This window comes from Danio aesculapii, chromosome 18, assembly GCF_903798145.1.
Source record: "Danio aesculapii chromosome 18, fDanAes4.1, whole genome shotgun sequence".
NCBI lineage: Eukaryota > Metazoa > Chordata > Actinopteri > Cypriniformes > Danionidae > Danio > Danio aesculapii.
The window spans coordinates 17428599-17454252 of NC_079452.1; the positions used below are offsets into that span (position 1 = coordinate 17428599).

A 25654-nucleotide genomic window follows, 5' to 3' on the forward strand; every position below is an offset into this window, starting at 1 on the left:
TGTTAATATTTTCCAAGTAAATGAATTGCTGGTCAGGAAAAATTCCTTGAACTTGCTAGCCCTTGGTAATATGTTTCAATGTTTTGAGTAAAGTTTTCTATGAACTGGATGTAATTTGAAACCACCCAGTATACGGGGTGAAACTTTGTTCATTGCTTGCTTGTTTAACCAGTTAAGGATGAAATAGAGAGGGTGAGATTTTAAATTCCTATGCACCAATTGTAATTTGTTTACTATTTATAATGAATATGGGAAATTGTTAAAAGATTTTTGAGACATACTTGGTTATTACAATGTGAAAAAGCAAAGTTAAACTATTTAGAATTGAATGAATGTGCAGTGTAGTTTACACACAATAAATTGAATGTAAAAGTGGCGACACGGTGGCTCAGTGGTTAGCACTGTCACCTCACAGCAAGAAGGTCACTGGTTCGAGTCCCGGCTGGGTCAGTTGGAATTTCTGTGAGGAGTTTGCCTGTTCTCCTCTTCTCTATAGGTAAATTGAATAAACTAAATTCGCCGTAGTGTGTGTGTGTGTACGTGTGATTGTGGCGACCCCTGATGAATAAAGAGACTAAGCCGAAGGAAAATTAATCAATGAATGAATGAACTTAAGAGTGCACTCTAACCCATATTAAATCTTTACTGTATTTCATAATTCTTTTATCTTTGAAATAAGGTTGAAGTGTACTGACAAGTATTTATGGTAAACTTCTAATATATGAAATATATATTCACGCAAAATATTGAACAAAAACTTTCAGAACATTGGTTAACATAAAAATAATAAACATTTCATACATTTAAACATTGACAAAATATTAACACATCACAATGCTTTAGAAAGGCCTTAGTAAAACCTTTAAATTGATTAAACCTAAAAATCTAAACCAGGGGTGACCAACCCTGTTCCATTATCAAGTGCTGTTCAGGTCCTAATTAATTGGTTCAGGTGTGTTTGATCAGGGTTGGAGCTGAACTTTGCAGGGCAACTGATCTCCAGGAACAGGGTTGAGTACCACTGATCTAATCCATTAATAAAAACTCACTCAAAATGACTCAAAAATGAAAATAATTTGCTCATTCTAGCTGTTTCAAAACATTCTTCAGAATTGTGTGTCTGTCTGTGTGTTTAACAGAACAAATAAATCCAAAGTTTAGAACCACCTCAGTGTAAATAAATGTTGAGGAAATTGTCATTTAATCCCTTTAAAGGTGTCTACTCAAAGTACCCAAGACTTCTTCCATTAAATGCTTTCTTTTCGAATATACGCTTTTAAGAATTGAAGTACACATTCAATAAAATTAAGTACACTTCTGTTTCACAATGGTTACCACAGTTTTACAGCAGGAACGGTGTCTGTGGTGTCTGTTTTGGCGGGAACTATAAACGGCTAATACAGAAAGTTTATTTAGCGCTGTATTTATCTCACCATTTCTAAAATAGGAACCTATGTCATAACAACTGCCCTGTTAACACTTAGTGTTGCGTATTTACCATTCGAAAGTTTCGGTGGACTCTTCTTCGGTGCAAATGAAGTTATTATAATGCTGATGATCCGTCGACTGTGCGCTCACCACGACGTCACAGCGAGGGTGTGTGCTCGTGCACAGTGCAGATGAGTTCAGGGGGGCGCGCGCGAGTGTGAACATTAGAGCGCGAGCCAGAAAACGAGATGCTTTACAAAAACACACACACACGGCTTTAAACTGAACAACAGACATCGCATGCACACACTTCCAGGTGAGTTTCTAAGCTACAGCTGGGTATTTTGATGTATTATGCGCTCGAATATTTCGTAAGTTTGTATTCTTGAAAGGTAAAGATTAACCTGTTTATACTGTATATTATTTCAGTTATTACCACTGATGGTAATAAATACACCTACCAAATGGTTTCACACGACTGTGTTTTGTATCGATAGTTTTAATTAAAGTTAAATGTGAATTCTTAAAAGTTAAGATAATATTAATCTGTTTATAATGTGTATTATTGAATGTTTGCTACTGAAACGGTATGGTTTTGTTAAGACAGTCTTGTAGTTTCACACAATGGTTCAGTCGATGTATTCTGATATTTATTTTACATGAGTGAATTTAGTCAAATTTATATAAATGTAAAGAGGCTGAGCTAGCAAATGTTTTCATACAACTATTTATGTACCGATATCAAAGTTAAATGTGAAATCTTAAAAGTTAAAATAAAATAGCCTGTTTATAATGTATGTTATTGAATTTTTACTACTGAAACTCTATGGTTTTGTCACTGCATATAAGACAGTCTTGTAGTTTTACATAATGGTTTAGTAGATGTATTTTGATGTGTTTATTTTACATGACTAAGCGAATTCAGTCAAATTGATATAAATGTAAAGAGGCTTAGCTAGCAAATGTTGTCATACAACTATTTTTGTACCAATATCAAAGTTAAATGTGAAATCTTAAAAGTTAAAATAAAATAGCCTGTTTATAATGTATGTTATTGAATTTTTACTACTGAAACTCTATGGTTTTGTCACTGCATATAAGACAGTCTTGTAGTTTTACATAATGGTAAGAGGCGATGTATTTTGATGTGTTTATTTTACATGACTAAGCGAATTCAGTCAAATTGATAAAGGCTAATGTAAATGCTAGCAAATGGTTTCATAGCACTATTTTGCACCAATAATTTTAATCTAAGTTAAATGTGAATTCTTAAAAGTTACAATAAAATGAGCCTGTTTATAATGTATATTATTGAATATTTACTATTGGAACTCTATGGTTTTGTCACTGCATATAAGTAGTTTTACATAATGGCAAAGTCGACTTATTTCAATGTCAAATTGATATAAATGTTGAGGTTCAGCTAGCAAATTGTTCCATACAACTATATTGTACCGATAGTTTACTCAAAGTTAAATGTGAATTCTTAAAAGTAAAAATAAGACTAACCTGTTTATAATGTAGGCGGTTCATTCCGCTGTTGAGACCTCTAATAAATAAAGGAAAATGAATTAATGTTTATAATGTATAATTGAATTTTTACTACTGAAACTATATGGTTTTGTCACTGTATATAAGACAGTCTTGTAGTTTTACATAATGGTTTAGTAGATGTATTTTGATGCTTATTTATTTTATATGACTAGTGAATTTAGTCAAATTGATATAAATGTAAAGAGGCTTAGCTAGCAAATGTTTTTATACAACTATTTTTGTACTGATAGTTTTAATCAAAGCTAAATGTGTATTCTTAAAAGTTAAAATAGGATTAACCTGTATAATGTAGGCGGTTCGTTCCGCTGTGGCAACCCCTAATCAATAAGGCACTAAGCTAAAGGTATGTTTATAATGAATCTTTTTAAATGTTTACTGCTGAAACTGTATGGTTTTGTCACTGCATTTAAAACAAAACAAGTCTTGTAGTTTTACAAAATAGTTCTGTCGATGTATTTTGATGCATATTTAATTTACATGACTAAGTGAATTTGGTCAAATTGATATAAAAGTAAAGAGGTTTAGCTAGCAAATGGTTTGGCAAATGGCCAATATAGCCTGGTTTGCATTTACAGTAGCCAGAGGGTAAAACACTTTGGCTTGTCTGTGCTTGACATATAGTTACAGTTGGTGCTTAGTTGTCTTCATCGTATTTTTGTGTCATAATAATAAGCTATGGTCTTGATGCTGTGTGATCATTAGCCGTTCTCCCTCTGGGATTATTTATCTGAGTGTTGGGCAAACACAGCAGTGTGTGATGCCCATCATTAGAGGACTGCAATCCCATCAGATGTGGATAAACACCATGGAGACTCTTTTACTGTCCCCTAATGCATGTTTTGCAGATCCACGTTTCTAACTTGGAGAATTAACACTGCTAAAGTAAATGCATGTTACTGTGGTTATTGTTATACCATGGTGATTCTGTAGTGTGTTTTTTTTAAAGAGTAGCCTACTATGTAACTTTGTTTCAAGTTGTGCTACAGTTATTGAGAAAAACATTTTACCGTAGTGTCATGATGGTTAATGAGTTATTGTATATTTTTTGCAAGGTTTAGATATGTCAAAATCTCAACAAGTACTAAAACAGTTGTTCAACCAGTGCCATGCAAATAAGCAGAAGCCTATGCAATGTGAACATAACAAGGAAGTTGCATTGTGCTGGTTTATCAGATTATCAGTGATTAAGCTTCTGACGAGTTTAGTCAAATTTAGATAAATGCGGAGAAGAAGAGGAAAAAGTCCAGATTTTTTAATTGTAATGTACAAAAACAGTGATGTTCTCACTCTTACTTGTATTTCTAGGTGAAATAATTGTAATAAAATAAAGCACCACTTAAGAGAATACACTTTTATGGGTATGATTTTTAAAATACATTTCATAATATCATAATACCTGACAAAAGTCTTGTCTCCCATCAAATCCTATCCAAATTTTAGGAACAACAAATAATAACTTGACTTCTAGTTGTTAATTTGGCTTCAGAAGTGGCTTATGTGAAAGGCAAAGGCCTCTATATTACGCTTATTTTACCAAAATAAAATATGATCATGTCTTGTTTTATAATTATTTAATTAAGACAATAAGGTCTGACTTTGCTTAGACAAAAGTATTGTCTCTTAACAGAAATAATGTACAGTATAGAATATAAAGTCATGGTGCAGTGGAAACAGAATTAATATTGTGTATGACTTCCATGAGCTTGGAGGACTGCATTCATACATCTCTGCAATGACTCAAATCACTTATTAATAAAGTCATCTGGAATAGCAAAGAAAGCGTTCTTGCAGGACTCCCAGAGTTCATCAAGATTCTTGGGATTTATCTTCAATGCCTCCTCCTTCATTTTACCCCAGACATGCTCAATAATGTTCATGTCTGGTGACTGGGCTGGCCAATCGTGGAGCACCTTGACCTTCTTTGCCTTTAGGAACTTTGAAGTGGAGGTTGAAGTATGAGAAGGAGCGCTATCCTGCTGAGGAATTTGCCCTCTTCTGTGGTTTGTAATCTAATGGGCAGCACAAATGTCTTGATACCTCAGGCTGTTGATGTTGTCATCCACTCTGCAGATCTCTCGCATGCCCCCATACTGAATGTAACCCCAAACCATGATTTTTCCTTCACCAAACTTGACTGATTTCTGTGGGAATCTTGGGTCCATGCAGGTTCCAGTAGGTCTTCTGCAGTATTTGTGATGATTGGGATGCAGTTCAACAGATGATTAATCTGAAATGTTTGCCCTCTGACACTTTTCCAAATGATCAACTAGAAGTCAAGTTATTATTTGTTGCTCTTACAACTGGGATTGGTGACAAGATTTTTGTCGGGTAATGTAAGTACATTTAATTTGACCTGCTGTCTAACATACTGCAGATGTGTTATTCAGTACATTAAGTTAAATGCACTAAATTGCAACTTAATCATGACATATTTGCAGTTACGAATACATGACTTGCACATTTCATTTGAAATAAAAAAGGGTGTGATTATTTCAAAGACAATAAAAGCAACTATGAAATCATGAACAGATTGCGTGCATCAAAACCAGTAATTAGGTAATTTTCTATAGTCTAAATTTAAGTACGTTTTTACTCAATTGCAAAGAATCTGTCTGAAAACATTACATTCTACATGCACGTTCCTTAAAAAAAGTACTATAAAGATATACAAAAGTCTACTTGTTTCTCACAAAAGAAAACAATGACTATATTCACACAACAGGCATTAATCTCCTGCCCGCTGCATTTCAGACTTCTCAGGAAAACCCTTGAACCGCTGTGTCTAGAGAGTCTTTCATATTGTGTCCAGCTGTTGTCCACTTGACGCAAAAGACTAGGCGTGTGCGTAATCACAGCAGTCATCCTGTAGGTTTTCTAGCCACCCTAGTAGATATATCCCAATCCCCGGTGGCTCATTTGGAGCTTCATGATTGGCTCAGGGCTGCAGGAAGCTCTTCTTTTGAGAAATAATCAGCCTCCCTCTGTGCCATTTATAAGGCTTGTCCGCTATTGATCTTGGCAGCCGAAGCTCTTTGTGTTGGATCTGTAAAAACGTTCTTTTTAGTCCAGTATTACATGGGAAACTTCATGTTCTGCAACTGTCGTGTTGATTATAATGATAAATATGGGTAAGCCGAAACCTCTTGGTTCAGTTTCAGACATCTGAAAAACGTCTTTTTGTCGATGTCTTCCAGTACACTGACCCTTATGGAAATCTGATTTTTTTACACTGTAAAAATGCTGGTTTCCACACAATTCCTTCATGTTGCCCCAACACAAATCAATTAGGTTAAGTTTATTGTTTTTGGATTGAACATAAAACAATTTGTCTTAAAATAAACTCAAGAATTGTGTTGATTCAGCTCGTTTTTTATAAGTTTTAAATAAGTAATTTGAACAAGCAGCAAAAATACTTTTTGAGTGTATATGGCCATATATGAACATCATTATGTACATGTTTGTAATTCTAGTAGTTGAAAAAATATACGTAAACAGGCAATGTTTTGAAATATATGTTGCGTATATGAAATCCAAACATGATTGCATATATAAAGTCCAAACATGAATGTTATATATGTAATATATATTGCCATATATCTGATTTAAAGTAAGTAATCTATAAATTCGAGACATAAATTAATTCAATTTAAAGTTTTACATCGCCTTCATTTTTCTAAAACTAGATTAAGTAAAATCTTTCCCTCTGTATCTCCTAAATGTGACAGGTGTGGTAGAGCAGAGACGACTTTGGCACATTTATTTTGGTTTTGTCCTGTTCTTTATGAGTTTTGGTCCAGCATCTTTGAGTTGTTTTCCAGTGCTTATGGAACCACTATCCAACCTGACTACAATTTGGCTATTTTTGGATATTCAAACATAATGGACACTTTTCCTTCAACCCAACAGCAAGCCCTGATGGTTGGCATGATTACAGCTAAAAAGATTATCTTACTTAATTGGAAGTCTCCAAAGGCTCCCTGTTTGAAGAGATGGTTGAATGAGCTGCTTTATGTCATTCAAATGGAACGACTACGTCTTGAAACTTCACAGAAAAAAGCTGAAACCACATGGCGACATATTTTAAGACTCTTGGGAATCTAGCATTTTACCTTTGGAAATTTTCATCTCTAACTCATATATTCATGACACTGACTTTGTAGAAATGTGAATACTGTCATCTTTTAAAAAATTTGTTTATGCTACATATGTCATGTGTATACTTATATATATTTGATAACTGAGACGATTCCTCCCTTTGTTGTTGTTGTTTTTTTTTTTGTTTTTTTTTTTCCTTTTTTTTGAGGGGGTGGGATGGGGCTAATGTCAATTATTTTGTATTCTATTTATTATTATTTTTGTATTATTATTTGTATTGTACTGTGTTTGTTAAAAATCTTATAAAAATGGTAAATAAAACAAAATATTACAAAAAAAAAAAAAAAAAGTATTCTATTAGAAGGACTCAGGATTAGGATGTAAAATAGTGGTTCATGATGTTACACGAGGAAAAGAAACTTGCAAACAACCTGAAGCATCATGCGCCAGTTTGATGATTAATGGTTAACCTTATTAAATAGTCCATATTGTGTCTCCTTTTGTGTGTGAAAGTGTAAGTAAATAAATAAATATGTATGTAAATGAATTTATATACATGCTATACACTTGCAAGTAATGAAATAGTAATAGAAGGCCTGTTAAGTGAATATAAAAGAACATTTTCAACACACTTAAGTCCACATATATGGTTTTACAGTATTTGGTCATATTTTAAAGTTCAATGTTGACACCCTAAAGCAGAAGTACTTGATAATTATAACTGCTAGTGCATATTTTATATTGGATTTTTTTTTGTCTTTCCATTTTAGTTGTGGTCATTTTGGCTGTGTTAAAGCAAAAAGCATACATTTTAGCCAAAAGTCTATTTTCTATCTATTAAATGGAAATTTTACATATACAATATTGTAGCGGGCGACAAGCGGCTCTGTGGTTAGCACTGGTTCGAGTCCCGGCGGAGTTTGCATGTTCTCCTTGTGTTGGCGTGGGTTTCCTCCGGGTGCTCCGGTTTCACTGACAGTCCAAAGACATGCGCTTTAGGTGAATTGAGTAAACTAAATTGGCCGTAGTTTATGAGTGTGAATGCAAGAGTTTTTGGGTGTTTCCCAGTACTGGGTTGCAGCTGAAAGGGCATCCACTGCGTAAAACAAATGCTGAATAAGTTGGCGGTTCATTCCGCTGCGGCGACCCTTGATTTAAAAAGGGACTAAGCCAAAGGAAAATTAATGAGTGAACAATATTGTAGCTCCATCATCACATTATCAATATATTTAACACAAGGGTCAAGAAAAACAGCACACAGTATATTTTAATTTGATGTACATTCTTATCAGCAAATTCAGTTGTACAGTTTAAACAAATTTCAATAGAAGTAATTATAACATTACCTTTAACTATGTTCACAAATACAAAGGATTTAGTTCAGTTTATTAATATTACATTTAATATACAAATTACCTTCAGTTCACTCTTAAAGTGATAGTTCACTTAAAAAAGAAAATTCTGCCATCATTTACTCGCCCTTTACTTGTTTCATTGTCATTTTTCTGTTGAATACATAACAGGTTATTTTGAAAAATGTTGTAAACCTCTCGTGACCATTGACTTTCATAGTATATATTTTTCCAATTATTGAAGGTTACCAATTTCTAACATCAAAATATTTTCAGAAAAACAAACAAAAAGCGCTCAGGGCTAACTCAAATATTTGGTCGGTGCTCTTTGGGTGAGGGATTCATCAAAACATCAACAGAAATTAGTCCAAGGCACTCGGAAAATGTGGAAAATTTGAAATTTTCCACATTTTCAGAGTGCCTTGGACTAATTTCTGTTGATATCAAAATATTTTCTTTTGATATTTAGCAGAAAAACAAAACTCTCTTAAGATAATAACAACTGAGGGTGAGTAAAGAGTGAGTAAACTTTAGTTTTTTGGACGAGAGACGAACGGAATCAATGGTGTAAACTGAAAACAAAAGATAGTATTGCTTTAAAGCGTTAGATCACCCAAAAATGAAATCCACTCACTATTTACTCACCTTCAAGTGGTTTCAAACCTTTATGAACTTCTTTCTCCAGACACAAAAGATGAAATTTTAAAGACTGCAGGAAAGGAAACCTGTAACTATTAACTTTCATAGTAATTGTTTTCTCTACTATGGAAGTCAATGGTTACAGGTTTTCAGCTTTCTCCAAAATATCTTTTATTTTCAACAGAATAAAGAAACTCAGACAGGTTTGGAACAAGTAATGGGAAAGAGAATGATGACAGAATAAGGGTCAACTATCCCTTTAAGTACATTATTTTCAGCAAATCTACAGTACTTTCATTAAAAGGGAAAAAGTCAGAAGGCGCTTTATTTAATGTTGTGTAACTAATGAAGACAGAGGTGATTATTCTGGTATTTGACTGGTGTTTCTGACCATCTCAACAGACACAGGGATGGCTGGGAAAGCCGTTCCGAGCCACATACATCTGGACTAACATCATTAACAACCTTCAGACGCAAGTGGAGGTCAAACGGAGACGCCACAACCTGAAAATATACCCGACTGCTTTCTGGGCTCGGAAGCTGTGGATGTGGTTCTGGCTCACATCATTCAGAGCAAAGTCTGTGGAGATGCCGAGGTTCCTCGATTCAAAGCGGTCCGCCTCTGCCAGGCCCTTATGGAGGCCAGAGTCTTTGAGGCGGTGGACACTAAAGTGTTCGGGAAAGAAAAGAGGCAAGCCAAGTTTGAGGACAGCAGCTGTAGCCTGTACAGGTTTCTGAATAGACAAACGCCCAGCACTTCCAGCTCAGAGACTATTGATAGTGGATACAACTCTCTCAACACACAGAGGAACACCAACAGCCCGCCGTACCAAAGGTAAGGGTCTGATTTTCTACATCATATTACCAAGTCAGAGCAATTCTCCTTATATACAATTTGACCAGATGCCTTGAGCAGCTCTGTTTGGAAATTATGCATTCATTTAGATTGATTGGGATGATTCTGTAGGGGAGTGAATCATGGGTGAAATATAATAAACAAATTACAAGCATAAATACATGCAACTGAGCAGAGATAAAGGTAAAATAAACTGTGCTTTATAGGGAGTCAAGCAGTATTCAGTACAGAAAATGAATAATCAGATTAGGGTTGGGTCGATAGACGATGCCATCGTCCATCGCTGATGGCCGATAGATATCAGAATGTTCACGATCCTCCGCCCCGTCCCCATCGCAAATACACACTTAGGCCCCGTTTACACTATGTCTCGATCAACATCCACATGTTTTATCTAGCATTTCTGAACAGCCCTCCGTTTACAGCGTAGATCACGTGACCACACACACACTCTGTCATGCCCTCTAGCATATGCGCATGTCTGAGCTCCAGGCAGGTGGGTGCTTTGAGCACAAAACCCCAGAGAGCAGTGCATGTCGGACAGTTTATCAAAGATGTACCACTGGATCACGTCTCACCATAGTTGTTAAATGTGATATTTCATTAATCTTTTCTCTATCTAATGACACTTCGGTCTTTTGAATCAATCAGGTAACATGTCACAGCGTCAGTACACTGCTTCAATCTTTCGCTTTCACGCTTGTACTTAGTAATTTTAGCGAAAACCTCAGATACAGTTGGTTGTGCACCTTTTTTATCAACGAAGTTTGTCGATGCCATTATAACGACACAGATCACTCTGCCTATTCATGCCAGAGTCCCGCAGAAAAAGTGATTGACAGGTGGTAATTTGTGTGTATCTTATCTTGATTTATTTGGATGTGGGTAAAACAAAGACCATGCGGGTCAGGTAGTTAAAACGGTAGGCTACAAATAATTAATTAGTTATGAATTAATTAATTATTCATAAATAACTAAGTCACCGCCGCCTATGACGACGTTGCCATCGTCCATCGCGATGTATTACATTAGACATCGTACGATGCCAAATTGGTCAACATCACCAAAACCTAAATCAGATGTAAATTAACACTTTATAAATAAACACAGTCTTCACTGTATAAATAATTCAGTCGAATTATTCTGTATTAAAAAGCTGTTATCATGCAAAATAAACTTTGGGGAGCTGTGTGTAGTTATATTACCGTATATATTGCAGTTTTCCCTGCCCACTGATATTAGTTGGCAGGCATGTATTAACGGGTATAATGATGTCCACAAGACAGGATTTGCAAAGAACTTGGAATTAAAGATCTGTTCCAGCTATTTTTCTGCTTCATTAGCGTCTGCCTCTGTCTCTGTGCTTGTTTATCTGATGTGACATAGCAGGAAAAGCAGGCGTGAATTTCAGAACGATAGGTGGGGAGAACCAGCTCATTTGCATTTAAAAGAACAATATCAGCTACAATTTCCTCTGACCCCAAAATTGACATTTTCAACAGGGTATAATAAATGATCTGATGGGTATTTTCAGCCGACACTTTACAGACATATTCTGGAGTCACCAGACACTTCTCTTACAGCTTGTAAAAGGGGTTAAATAGGGACCCTTTAAAGTTACAAATGTATAATTTGAAGAAATGGTACAATTTCTAGAGTCCGAATGCATCAAACTCTCTTGGAAGCTCACAGAAATTTACAGGCCTTAAAAACACATGCTAATGATAAACTTTCACTCCATTATGGTTAAACTCTGCAATGACTCAACTCAACAAATCTTGTGTTCTGAACTTTGGCTTCTAGTCAACTATAATCCCAACTCAACATCACAAATCAACAAATTCATTACACAACATCAGAAATCACTTCTTTTTATGACCAGATGTTGTTTCAAATCACAGAAATCTATAGTATTTCATACAGCGATGACAGCTAGGTCAATTAGCATTACCTTTGCCTTTGAATTAAATGTTTTCTCTGAAAGACTTGTCCTAAAACAATGAATGAAAGTTTCTTCATCCTTTTTTTCACCCTCGTGTTGTTCCAAACCTGAACCGTATTAATGTTTTTCTGAGAAACACAAAAGGAGATATGGGATATATTTGTAGGCTATGTTAGTATGAGCTTTTACAGGTGGTGTGAACACCTGGTTTTAAAATGCATTCAGTTGAGTGGATCTACATAGTAGACAAGGGAAACATTCCTGTTTACACCTGGTGTTTTAATCAGTTTTTTTATTTACCAGCTTCTGTCCAATTGGACAAGACAGAAAAGCAGTGCCCCTGGTCAAAGAAAACAAAATGTTTGGAAAGCACAGGTGGAAAAAAGGCCATTGTTTCTCAAATGTCAGTAGATCATCTACTAAGATACAAGAAACTTGCAAAACTAGTTAATAATTCACTTTTCCTAGAGAGTTTCTTTAAAATAGGAAAGCTTAAGGATCTTACAGACAGAATAGAGCTGAAATTATGTTTAGGTTTTATACTTTGAAATACTTCAAATGGACTGAGGTGGCTATTAAAAGCCATTCCTCTATAAATGCCCATGTCAACATCACAGTGAATCATAGACAGATTTGGAGGCCTTATTTGGAGTTCTGCTTGGTTCTCAATAGACTGGAAACATTTTCAGAGCTGTGATAGTGATATTCACATTACATTGCCTATTTCTCTTCTTCAGGAAGGAGGATTCTGGGTATCCGAACAACTCGCCTGTCAAAACGGATAAATCTCTGGAGGACGTTTTAGGAAATCTGAACATGAACACAGCCATCACTCCACAGATGATGAATCTGGGATTATCACAAGAGTGTACGTTACATTTTAACCATTTCAAATCCTTTTTTTTTTTTTTAATAAAATTTGATATTTTAGTTGCGTGTGGCACAGTGGCTTAGTGGTTAGCACTGTCGCCTCACAGCTAGAAAGGTCGCTGGTTCAAGTCCCGGCTGGGTCAGTTGGCGTTTCTGTGTCCAAAAGGCATGCGCTATAGGTGAATTGGATTAACTAAATTTGCCGTAGTGTACGAGTGTGTGTGAATGTGAGAGTGTATGGGTGTTTCCCAGTACTGGGTTGCGGCTAGATGGACATCTGCTGCTTAAAATATATGCCGAAATCGTTGGTGGTTCATTCCGCTGTGGCGATCCCTGATAAATAAGGGACGAAGCCGAAGGAAAATGAATGAATGAATTTTATTAGGGTTGCACAATATTTTAAATAACAGACATTGCGATGTTTTGTTTTCTACTATGTATATTGTGATATGAATATAATTTTACCAGATGACTTGATTAGCTCTACTTTTTTATTGCATCTTTTTATTAACATTTTAAATAACAAATAGATTAAAACAAACCAACAAACAATGCCCATTTTAACAATGCTAAATTATAAATATATATAAAATAAGTAAACGGGGAAAATATATATATTTACATGTACACATTACAAGAATAGATCAATAAAATTAAGCAAATGTACATAAGAAATAGATTTATGTATGAAATGCTTTATGCTTTTCTGGAGAGTCTAGCCATATTTAGGTACTAAAAACTGAATTAACAAGTGTAAAAAAATAACACTATAGTTTTTATTTTTAATTAAATTCAATTTATCTTTGTTAAAGCTACAAACCTAATTTTTCATACACCAAAGGTTTACATTCACTTGAAATCTTACAGTCAGACTTTAAAATACAGAATCAAATAAAACAATTTCACTCTATTATAAAGTTTGCAGTGATTCCACAATAATATAATAATAATCCCAACTTGACATTGCAGATCCTGCGATATGACTATTGTGGATTTGATTATGAAACAATATATACACTACCTGACAAAAGTCTTGTCCCTTATTGTAAGAGCAACAAATAATAACTTCACTTCTAGTAGAAAAGTGGAATAATGTAGATTTTTCAGATGAATCATCTGTTGAACTCCATCTCAATCATCACAAATACTGCAGAAGACCTATTGGAACCCACTTGGACCCAAGATTCTCATCAGTCCAGTTTGATGAAGGAAAAGTCATGGTTTGGAGTTACATTCAGTATGGGGTTGTCCGAGAGATCTGCAAAGTGGATGGCAACATTTGTCAAGACATTTGTGCTGCCCATTACATTACAAAGCACAGCAGAGGGCAAATTCTTCAGCAGGATGGTGCTCCTTCTGATACTTCAGTCTCCACATCAAAGATCCTGAAAGCAAAGTAGGTCAAGGTGCTCCAGGATTGGCCAGCCCAGTCACCAGACATGAACATTATTGAGCCAGTCTCAGGTAAAATGAAGGAGGAGGCATTGAAAATGAATTCAAAGAATCTTGATGAACTCTGGGACTCCTGCAAGAACGCTTTCTTTGCCATTCCAGATGACTTTATTAATAAGTGATTTGAGTCATTGCATTGAGTCAGGATGCAGTCCTCCAAGCTCATGGGAGTCAGACACAATATTAATTCATTTTTCCACTGCACCATGACTTTATATTCTATACTAGACATTATTTCTGTTAAGAGACCATACTTTTGTCTAAGCAAAGTCAGACCTTAATTTCCTAATTAAATCATTAAAAATCAAGGCATGATCATATTTTTTTTAGGTTAAATAAGCGTAATCTAGAGGCCTTTGCCTTTCATATAAGCCACTTCTGATGCCAAATGATCAACTAGAAGTCAAGTTATTATTTGTTGTTCCTAAAACTTGGATAGGTGACAAGACTTTTGTCAGGTAGTGTATGGTGCAGCCCTGCATTTTAGTGTAAAATCACTCTATATAACTTTATAATATATATTACTGGTGTTTAACAGTGATGGATGAGATCTGGCGGCAGCAGACGGTGCTGAGGCTCCTGCAGCTGATTGAACTGCCGCTGCTGGAGGGCCTGTTGGAGGGTCAGGAAAGCCCTCGTCCACCTCTGCACAGCATGGACAGCGACCCAGACCTGCTCTACACCAGCAGCTACCTGGACCGTGAGATCCTGAAGGCCTTCAGTGAGGCGCAGTATGCTCATTATTTCATCATTATTCTCCATAACTCAATTTGTTTCTCTCTTGGTTTAATTGTGGGGTGCAAACAAAGTCAAAAGTAGGCTTTCACAAGAAGCATGGTTCATGCTTGCCACACTGCAATGCAAGTTAGCCCTCTCCAAAATGAATTATATCTTAGTGTTGTTCAGTGGGGGCACAGTGGCTCAGTAAATAGCATTGTCGCCTCACAGGAAGAAAGTCGCTGGTTCGAGTCCCGGTTGGGCCAGTTGGCATTTCTGTGTGGAGTTTGCATGTTCTCCCCATGTTTGCGAGGGTTTCCTCTGGGTGCTCCGGTTTCCCCCACAGTCCAAACACATGCGCTAAAAGTGAATTGGGTAAACAAAATTGACCGTAGTGTATGAGTGTGTGTGCTAATGCGAGAGTCTATGGGTGTTTCCCAGTACTGGGATGTGGCTGGAAGGGCATCCGCTGCATAAAACATATGCTGGAATAGTTGGCGGTTCATTCCACTGTGGCGATCCCTGATAAAAAAGGGACTAAGCCAAAGAAAAATAAATGAATGAATGTTGTTTAGTAAACTCAGCATGGAATATAAGGTAGTTAAAGGGATAGTTCACTAATTTTAGTCTCCTTCGAGTGTTTCCAAACCTTCATTAGTTCCTTTATTCTGTTGAACGCAAAAGAAGATATTTAGAAAAATGTTAGAAACCTATAACCATTAGACTTCCATTATAGGAAATACAAATACTATGGAAGTCAGTAGTTACAGCTTCACAACATTTTTCAAATGATGTGTGGAAGTGAAGGATAAGTAAGTAATGACAGAATTCTCCGTTTTGGGTCAACTGTCCCTTTAGATATATGTAATTAAAGCTACACTATGTAACCTGTGGCCCTCTAGTGGTTAAAAATAAAACTGCATGCTTCTCGCAGCCACAATGAAGTACTTTTTGCTCTTCATCACAGATGAACTTGGACTATACAGAACGTTATCATCATAGCAGGTGGATAAATAAATAAGGTTTCTGATTTTACAACCAGTGATTTTCTGAGGTTTAATGTTTTTAATGATTTATGTTTTTTGTCGGGTTCATTGTAACAACAAAATCTAGCTCCATGCTAACTACAGCTAGAGCTAATGTTTTGAAGTAACTCGGGCCTATATGAACGTGCATGAAGTTCCCGCCAAATCTGCTCCGACAAGTTGTAAAATGTTAAGCATTATTGCAGGATTATTAAAGTATATTTGTTTAAAACATGACTTTTAGATAGATTTATAGCACTCATTCAACAATATATTTTCTATCTATCGATCTAATCTGTGTTTTTTGTGAAGAATGTACCCTTAAAAGCTTAAAGATTTCACTCTTTTTGTGTCAACAAACCTTTTATTTTGTATTTTGTTGTTGTTTATTGTATATCACTTACGAATGCAAATGTGATTGGCAGTATACTGTGTTTTTTCTATGTAAACCTATAGTATAGGACAGGGGTGCTCAAACTCGGTCCCAGAGGGCCGGTGCCCTACAGAACTTAGCTCCAGCTTACCTCAACACACCTGCACGGATGTTTCTAGAGCTTGATTCGCTAGCCTAGGTGTGTCTGATTGGGGTTGGAACTTAACTTTGCAGGTCACCGGCCCTCCAGGACCGAGTTTGGGCACCCCGATGTACAGTTAATCAGCCGTTTTTGGGATTGTGTTTGGGCTCCCCTGGTATAGGCCATGTTGTTTCGATGTTTCTCTTATCTTATATCTTCACTTGTATTGTTTTTGAGTTGTATTTTTAGCTCTCTTGCCTTTTATTTGGATTTAATTGGATAGTTCTTCCCAAAATTAAAATGTACTCACTATTTACTCGACCTCAAGTGGTTTCAAACCTTAATGAGATTCTTTCTTCTGTTGAACACTAAAGTAGATATTCTGAAGAAAGCTGAAAACCTGTAACCATTGACTTTCATAGTAGAAAAAACAAAAATGTGAGTCAATGGTTACAGTACTTTTCTAAATATCTTCCTTTGTATTTTAACAGAAGAAAGTCAATCAGGTTTTAAACAAGTGAAGGTCGAGTAAATAATGACGAAATTTTCAGCTTTGAGTGAACTGTCCCTTTAAGTACTGTATCTGTATCTCCTCACTATTCTTTCCTTCTTCGTCTCTTTAACAGAGCTGATAGCTGGTTGTCAGCAGCTGTGGACTGTCTGGAGTTTCTCCCAGATCAACTGGTGGTGGACGTGAGCCGAGGACTGGCTAAGTGTGAGGAGGAAACGTCTCAGTACAAACAGCTCCTGTATGGAGTCCTGGTCCAGCACTACGGCCAGTCTGACTACCCTCCGCTGCTCACCAATCACGTCTTTGACATCCACTCAGGCGTCTCTGAGCTGCTCGGTAAGATATCAGCCTGCTACATGTTAGCTTGATCCTTATATTTAATTAAATCGGCCTTATTGCTGGCATTGTTGGAGTACACTAATTATTACACTTACAACTCGGCCATAAAATCAGCACACTTTAGTTTTTAATTATGAAATTATGAAATAAAGATTTTTAAGGAAATATTATGATGAATATTATGATTATAAGGTGACACGATGGCTCAGTGGTTAGCACTGTCGCCTCACAGCAAGAAGGTCGCTGGTTCGAGTCCAGTTGGCGTTTCTGTGTGGAGTTTGCATGTTCTCCACGTGTTGGCGTGGGTTTCCTCCAGGTGCTTCGGTTTCCCCCACAGTCCAAAGACATACGCTATAGGTGAATTGAATAAACTAAATTGGCCGTCGTGTATGTGTGCGAATGAGTGTGTATGGATGTTTTCCAGTGATGGGTTGCAGCTGGAAGGGCATCCGCTGCGTAAAACATATGCTGAATAATTTGGCGGTTCATTCCGCTGTGGCAACCCCAGATTAATAAAGGGACTAAGCTGAAAAGAAAATGAATGAATGAATGAATGAATATGTATTTAAATTATATATACAGTTGAAGTCAGAATTATTAGCCCCCTGTTTATTAGCTTAAAGGGGCTAATAATTTTGATCTTAAAATGGTATTTAAAAAATTAAAAACTGCTTTTATTCTAGCCGAAATAAAGCAAATAAGACTTTCTCCAGAAGAAAAAATATTATCAGACATACTGTGAAAATTTCTTTGCTCTGTCAAACATCATTTGGAGAATATTTAAAAAATAAAAAAAGAAATCAAAGGGGGGCTAATAATTCTGACTTTAACTTTATATATGCGTCTCACATATGTATTATTGCACTGTGTTATGATATGATTGTGTGTGCGCAGTGAATGGGAAGTGTGAGCAGGCGCTGGAGTCTCTTCAGTTGTGTCTGAAGCTGCAGGACTCGCGCAGTCGAGAGGAGCTCCGCAGGTTACTGCGCTTTATGGCCCTCGCTGGCGGTCCGCACCAGATCAAACTACACAAAGAGGTACAAATCTACAGGACGTTGTTTTTATTTCAGTTAAACTCATAATGGAGGCTGTGAAGGGCCTGTGTATGATTGTTGTTTATCGTTACATTTAGATTTATTTCCTGAATTATATAAGTGAACATCATAGTGCCAGAATGTCTTTAGAGAGTAGATCTGAAAAAAAAGAATGACTGTATATATCATGTGTTCACTGAAAATGTCTTGACATTTCTGTGTGGAGTTTGCATGTTCTCCCTGTGTTGGCGTGGGTTTCCTCCGGGTGCTTCAGTTTCCCCCACAGTTCAAACACATGCGCTATAGGTGAAGTGGATGAACTACATTGGCCGTAGTGTATGTGTGTGAATGTGAGTGTGTATGGGTGTTTCTCAGTACTGGGTTGCAGCTGGAAGGGCATCCGCTGCGTAAAACATATGCCAGAATAGTTGGCGGTTCATTCCGCAGTGGCGACCCCTAATAAATAAGGGACTAAGCTGAAGGAAAATGAATAAATTAATATAAATAAACATCATAGTTGCTGAATGTTTTTGGAGAGCAGTTCTGAAAAAAAGAATTACTGTATATACTAAGTGTGCACTAGAAATGTTTTGAAAGTTTTTGTGAATAGACATCTAACACATCGATAATCAATATATCTCATATATGAACATATTTGTCATTCTAATGATTAAAAAATATGTAAAATATGTAAGTCAATATTTCAAAATGTGTTGCATATATGACATATTTTATATTCATTCATTCATTTTCGTTTTGGACCCTTTATTAATCAGGAGTCGCCACAGCGGAATGAACCGCCAACTTATCCAGCATATGTTTTTTACAGCGAATGCACCTCCAGCTGCAACCCATCACTGGGAAACACTCATACACACTCGTTCACACACATACATTACAGACAATTTAGCCTACCCAATTCACCTATAGCGCATGTCCCACCATGTTTTTGGGGGAAAACAGAGCACATGGAGGAAACCCACACCAACATGGGGAGAACATACAAACTCCACACAGAAATGCCAACTGGCCCACCCAAGGCTCAAACCAGTGACCTTCTTGCTGTGAGTCTACAGTGCTACCCACTGCGCCACCCATTTTATATACAGTCAAGCCCAAAATTATTCATACCCCTGACAAATTCTGACTTAAAGCTAAGTCCCTTTAAGGCAAGTCATTTCACTCGGCGGTCATCTTTGAAGCACCTGTCGGGCAGTATGCTCGGGCATTCTTGAATGGGGAAACATCTAATTCTTGACAAGCTTATGATGGAATTTCATATTAGGAATCACCAATAAATTAAACAACATCTCTCTTTAGTTTCATTTCTAAACCAATCAAATCACACAAAATCTGCAGAAACTCACGTCTGGTCCGAGCCCCTCCCCCGGAGTATCGCCAGTCTATAGCAATCGATGATTGGCTCCTGTACTAGTAGGCGGAGCTTTATTTACCATATTGACCGTTACACTCTTCCCCATTCAAAAAGATAAGAGTGACATGTCTTGTGTATTCTATTGTCTTTACTTAAAGTTACTTTTATTCAACCAGCAAGTTTTTTTCTTTGACCAGAAATGACACAGGCTTCACCTAAAAGGTATTAAGATGATGTTCAAGAAGCTTTTATTTAATAATAATAATACCTTACATTTTATATAGTGCTTTTCTGGACACTCAAAGCGCTTTACACATAGGGGGGAATTTCCTCATCCACCACTAATGTGCAGCATCCATCTTGATGACACGACGGCAGCCATTTTGCGCCATACCACACACCAGCTAATTGGTGGAGAGGAGACAGAGTGATTAAGCCATTTATAAAATGGTTAAGAGGCCATGATGGACAGAGGCCAGTGGGCAGATTTGGCCAGGATGCCAGGGTTAAACCCCTACTCTTTTTCGAAGGACATGCTGGGATTTTTAATGACCACAGAGAGCCAGGACCTCGGTTTAACGTCTCATCCGAAAGAGGGATTTACATTTGAACAACAATTTTACCTCAGAATTTGCCTCAGTTTTACCTCAGAAGGGGTTGACTAATTTCAAGCTTGACTGTATGTAAAATCCAAATATAAATGAAAATATTTATATTTATTATTTTAAAATATATTTTTGTCTCAACGTAGTTTTGTAAAGCTGCAAATTATAGTTATGTGTGACTTTTTTGCGGAAAATACTCTATCCTCAATTATAGATTTAAAAAAATCATGTCATATGTGTAATTTGCATGTATCAGACTTCTATATACTGTATAACCCTGGTAGAAATGGTACTGGTGTTTCCACACTAGAATGACACTTGTGAATAAATCAGATCATCACACACTATGACTGTGTTGATATCACACAAAAGTGTCATTGTTAAAAAACATGAAAACCACAGTCGTCGCGCTAGCGAAAAGACAAATTAAACAACAGTCTCTTTTGATCAGGTTTACTCCTACAGAAATGCCATTCCTACATGATCCCTACAGAAAGCTGAGAGTGTGTGTGTGTGTGTGTGTGTGTTTGTGTGTTTCAGATAGAGAACAGAATGGCAGTAAAGAGGGCGTTCTCCAATGCTATTGTGTACGGGACCAAACTAGCCAAGGGGAAGGTTGATCTTCTGGTTCTTTTCATGATGGACAAACATCACGACCTCTTCAAGGTGAGTCAAAACGTCACACTGAAAACACACAACTCACAACAGTGTGTCAGTGCTGTTTACTATATACAACTGGATGTATGTAGTATAAGTAAAGGATTGCCACAAGCTAAAGGACTTTAAGTGCACGATATAGAGGCAAAAAATACACCTGACATACAGTGCATTTAAAGGGGGCCTATTATGCCAATTTTTACAAGATGTGAAATAAGTCTCTGATGCCCCTAGAGTGTGTTTGAGAAATTTCAGCTCAAAATACCCCACAGATAATGTTTTATAACTCTTTGAATCTGCCCCTTTTAGGATTCGGTCCTAATTGTGCCGTTTTGGTGACTGTCGCTTTAAATTCAAATGAGATTGTGGTCTTTTTGAAAGCGGGCGGAGCTACAAATGCCTGTGTGTCAGCATAGTGGCAGATTCAAACACAAGACTAGCGTCCTATGCTAATGAGGGAGAGATAGTCACTAATGGGCGGGGCTTTCTCCCTCTGATGACACGTACAAATGGAGAATGTCAATCAAAGTGTTTCTGCAGACTTTTTTTATCAAGTGTGATTATAGCAAATAAAATTAATTAATTTTTACTATTAGAAGCTGCTTATATTCACACACTGTTGCAACACAGCTGTGTTTGAAGCCCTTTTAAAAGTGATTGTTGCATAAAAGGTGCCCTTTCAGCCATAATAGTTTCAGCTTCTGCATCACAGGAATAAATACCATTTAAAAATATATTGAAATAGTACACAGTTATCATAAATAATATTTATGATCAAGCCAACGTATCAAGTAAATGCAACCTTGGTAAGCACAAGACTCATATATAAATATATACAGTTGAAGTCAGAATTATTAGCCCCCCTGTTTATTTTTTTCCCCCAATTTCTGTTTTAACGGAGAGAAGATTTCTTCAACACATTTCTAAACATAATAGTTTTAATAACTCATTTCTAATAACTCATTTATTTTATCTTTGCCATGATGACAGTAAATAATATTTGACTAGATATTTTTCAAGACACTAATATTCTGGATTAGTGATAAATCTCCATCACTTAAAGGTTGGCACAAGATAATTTTTGAGTTGATTCCTCTGGAACATCTTACCCATGTTTTACACAAAAAAAACAGAACATTTTTTCAAAGTTTGGACTCCATACTTGGACTATTTGGAACCTAGTCTTTGCCCTATCATGCTGAAAGGAATATTGTAACTATTGTTTTCTGAAAAACATACAATGTTATCCCTTTTTTTCTGATCTGTTTAATGTGGGGTAGTACTGTTTTATAGGTAATCTGAGCCTTTTTTTTTTTCTCCTTTTACATTGTTCTGTGTTGTTAATATTTTTGTTGTTGTTGTGTGAGTATCTTTTGAAGAAGTGTTGTTATGTCTGTATTATAGTGAAAATCCAATAAATATAATTATAAAAAAAAAAGACACTAATATTCAGCTTAAAGTGACATTTAAAGGCTTAACTAGGTTAATTAGGTTAACTAGGCAGGTTAGGGTAATTAGGCAAGTTATTGTATTTGTTCTGTAGACTATCGAAAAAAATATAGCTTAAAGGGGCTAATAATATTGCCCTTAAAATGGTGTTTAAAAAATTAAAAACTGCTTTTATTCTAGCCGAAATAAAACAAATAAGACTTTCTCCAGAAGAAAAAATATTATCAGACATACTGTGAACATTTCCTTGATCTGTTAAACATCATTTGGAAAATATTTAAAAAAGAAAAGCATCAGCCTTTTTTTCCCATTGGATTTCCCATTGGATTGTGACCCCTTGGGTTATTATTAACAAAACAGTAATAGTTAGTTGATTGGTTTGTACGGCACAATGTTAAACTTTACACCTTTACAGTACATCAAAAATAAAGCCCACGACTGAACATGCAGGATGATCTCCAAGTGGCAGTCTCCAAAATTAAACAAAGAATAGTCTTGTGCTGTAAACGTTGTGCCCACCATTCTCAATAAATGAGATTAATATTAATGAGATCTAATATTAGATCTAATATTATATACCTATTTGAGATTAATATTAAATAGAATGAATAATGCCTATAAAAATGATATGGTTGTTAGACTGTTGCACTTTTTGTGTTGTCAATAAGCTTGTTTATATAGTTCTATTGGCGTGTGTGAACTGTTATGTGCAATGTCTGTATGTTCATAACCACCTCTGAGGATTGTGGGGGTCACGAGTCACTAGAATTGTTATTTTGGGGGTCACAGGCTGAAAAGTTTGAAAACCCCTGGTTTAGTTCATTGTTTTCTAATGATATTGTTGTTTTTCTGTTCATAAAGTTAATTCAATATAGTATTTTTGTCTTCATTGTGCTTTAGATTCCTGTCACGCTGCATACACTTGTAAGTGATAAACTGGCCAGTATCATCAAAGGGACGGATCCTGATCTCATCACAGGTAAAACTGCAAATATATGTCAGTATTGAAGAAACGTTGATGTTAAGTCTTTCATGCTGGTTATTATTTACGCAACAACCCAATTTACCTGCTAATCAACAAAATTATAATACAACCAGTGCTGGGCAAAGATCAATCACATCCAAAATAAAAGTTTCCTTTGACATAATGTATATGTGTGTGTGTTATTTATATTTACTATGGATATGTGATACACACACATTCATAAAACAATACAACACATATTACATATATGTTAAATGAGCAATATCACACAAGTAGCAGTGCGATGTGGCTGTATATTGGCATGTGTTGGCTAGTGTTGAGCCTGTGTTGGGCCTGTGTTGAGGCCTGTGTTGGCACGAAGCCGCAGGCCGAATGTCTTAGTGTCCCACCGGTGATGATATACAGCCATATCGCACTGCTACGAGTATGATATTGCATTTATACAACAGTTTGATGACATAATCATGTGTATAAAAAAGAAAATCAAACACAAGAGTCTAAAAACCCAGCAGAAACCATTGCTACTAAGTCACTTGAGAGCTATTATTTGAATGATTCTCTTGCGTAATGTCTAAAAAGTTATGACAAAACAGGTAATTTGGCTGACATGTTAAGATTATAAGGCTGAAATGCCATCAGTCTACAGAGATTTCACAGGATTTCTCTGTTGCAATCGAGAGATCACAATAATTAACCCCGAAAAAGCAAAGCAAACACTACCAGATTACTGTTGTGTTTGCGAAAAGCAAAAACGCTAAACACATGCGGGCATTTCTTCTTTCTTTCTGTTTACTGAACTAGTCTGCAGTAACGAAAACAGGAGACTCATTAAAACAAACATATGGCCAACCAAAAAGCAACTCAGGGCTATACAAAGAGTGGCCAACACAAAATACACACATCCTGATATGCGAGTCCCATCTCAGACTTAATACACTACAATTACTATGGTACAAATACAGCACTACAACATACAAAAGAGATAGAGTCAGAAAGTCACTTACCTGATTTAGAAGGACTTACAGCGCTCTATCCTCTAAGGGCTTATCATGCGGTCTCTCTCGCCATCTTGTGGATGGACACGGTCAATCATCTTTGTTCTGCTCAGTATGACAGACTGATGGATGCTGACGCGCTGTATCTCCAAAATGATAAATATTTAAAATAAGCACTGTTCTTCTAAATAAACTGCATATTTGCAATCTAAACAACTACATTCTCGCCTAAAAGAGTCTCAAAAGTACATTATGTTGTCCAACAGCTGCAGTATTTGTTGAACTGTAGTGAGATTATTGATCTGCTTGTAACTCTATGTGGGCGGAGTAATACACAAGAGTGAAGAGGCTGTACGAGTGCTGATATTGCAGAATATCACACAGCTATCAGCCAATCAGATTCGAGAACCAGATAGAACTGTTGTATAAGTTTATATATAGCTTGTACATATACATGTATGCAGCCATATACATAGTAAATATAAATAACACACACATTATGTCAAAACAAACTTCATTTCGAATCGTCTTTTTTAGGAACAACGTACTGTCGACGTCTCTCTGGAAAAGACTTTGTGGAAACGGTTCAGAAAACGACCCGAGAGGAGCTCTGGACGTTACTGAAGACAATTCACGAAAACACTAAACTCTCTCTGAAGGAGAAGCGCCGTCTGCTCGGACAATTCTACAAAGGCCATCCGGAAATATTTGTGCAATATTTTGGCAACAGAATATCCAATATTTATATTTAAGGATCACGCAATGTAAATACTGTATAATATGCAAGATGTATTTTTATGTGTAAATATGTATTGTAGAGAGAAAGAGTGTGTATGAGAGAATTGTTGAACAATTAATACATTTGCATTTCTTATTAAAAAGTAAAAACAAACCTTGTCACGAGGCCATATTTCATATTTATATTACTTACTCTCCCCGACTAATGAATCCATCCTAAATAACATTAAGATGGACTGGGAATTGAATTCAATTGAATCTCTCTGAAGATTTCTGGCACTTCTTAGGCCTTAAAAATGCTGTGAATTCATCATCTAGTTGCACTAGACTAGTGTTTCCCAACCCTGTTCCTGAAGGCACACAAACAGTCCACATTTTCAACCTCTCCCTAATCAAACACACCTGAATCATCTTATCAGAACATCGGAAGAGACTCCAACACCTGAAGTTAATGGATCAGATAACGGAGACATCCAAAATATGTACTGTTGGTGTGCCTCCAGGAACAGGGTTGGGAAAAC

The 25654-nt window shown here is 36.3% G+C and overlaps 1 protein-coding gene across 1 annotated transcript; it reads left to right on the forward strand.

Annotated features, from left to right (window-relative positions):
* The first annotated feature begins 1641 nt into the window (after nt 1-1641).
* Nucleotides 1642-25287, forward strand: depdc7a (DEP domain containing 7, paralog a). Its single transcript, XM_056478866.1, is given in 11 exon segments — nt 1642-1744; nt 9471-9484; nt 9486-9585; nt 9588-9903; nt 12604-12734; nt 14727-14919; nt 17072-17292; nt 18190-18332; nt 20850-20975; nt 23316-23394; nt 24933-25287. Coding segments are annotated over 11 exon segments (1554 nt in total). The 5' UTR covers nt 1642-1728; the 3' UTR covers nt 25148-25287.
* The last annotated feature ends 367 nt before the right edge of the window (nt 25288-25654 follow it).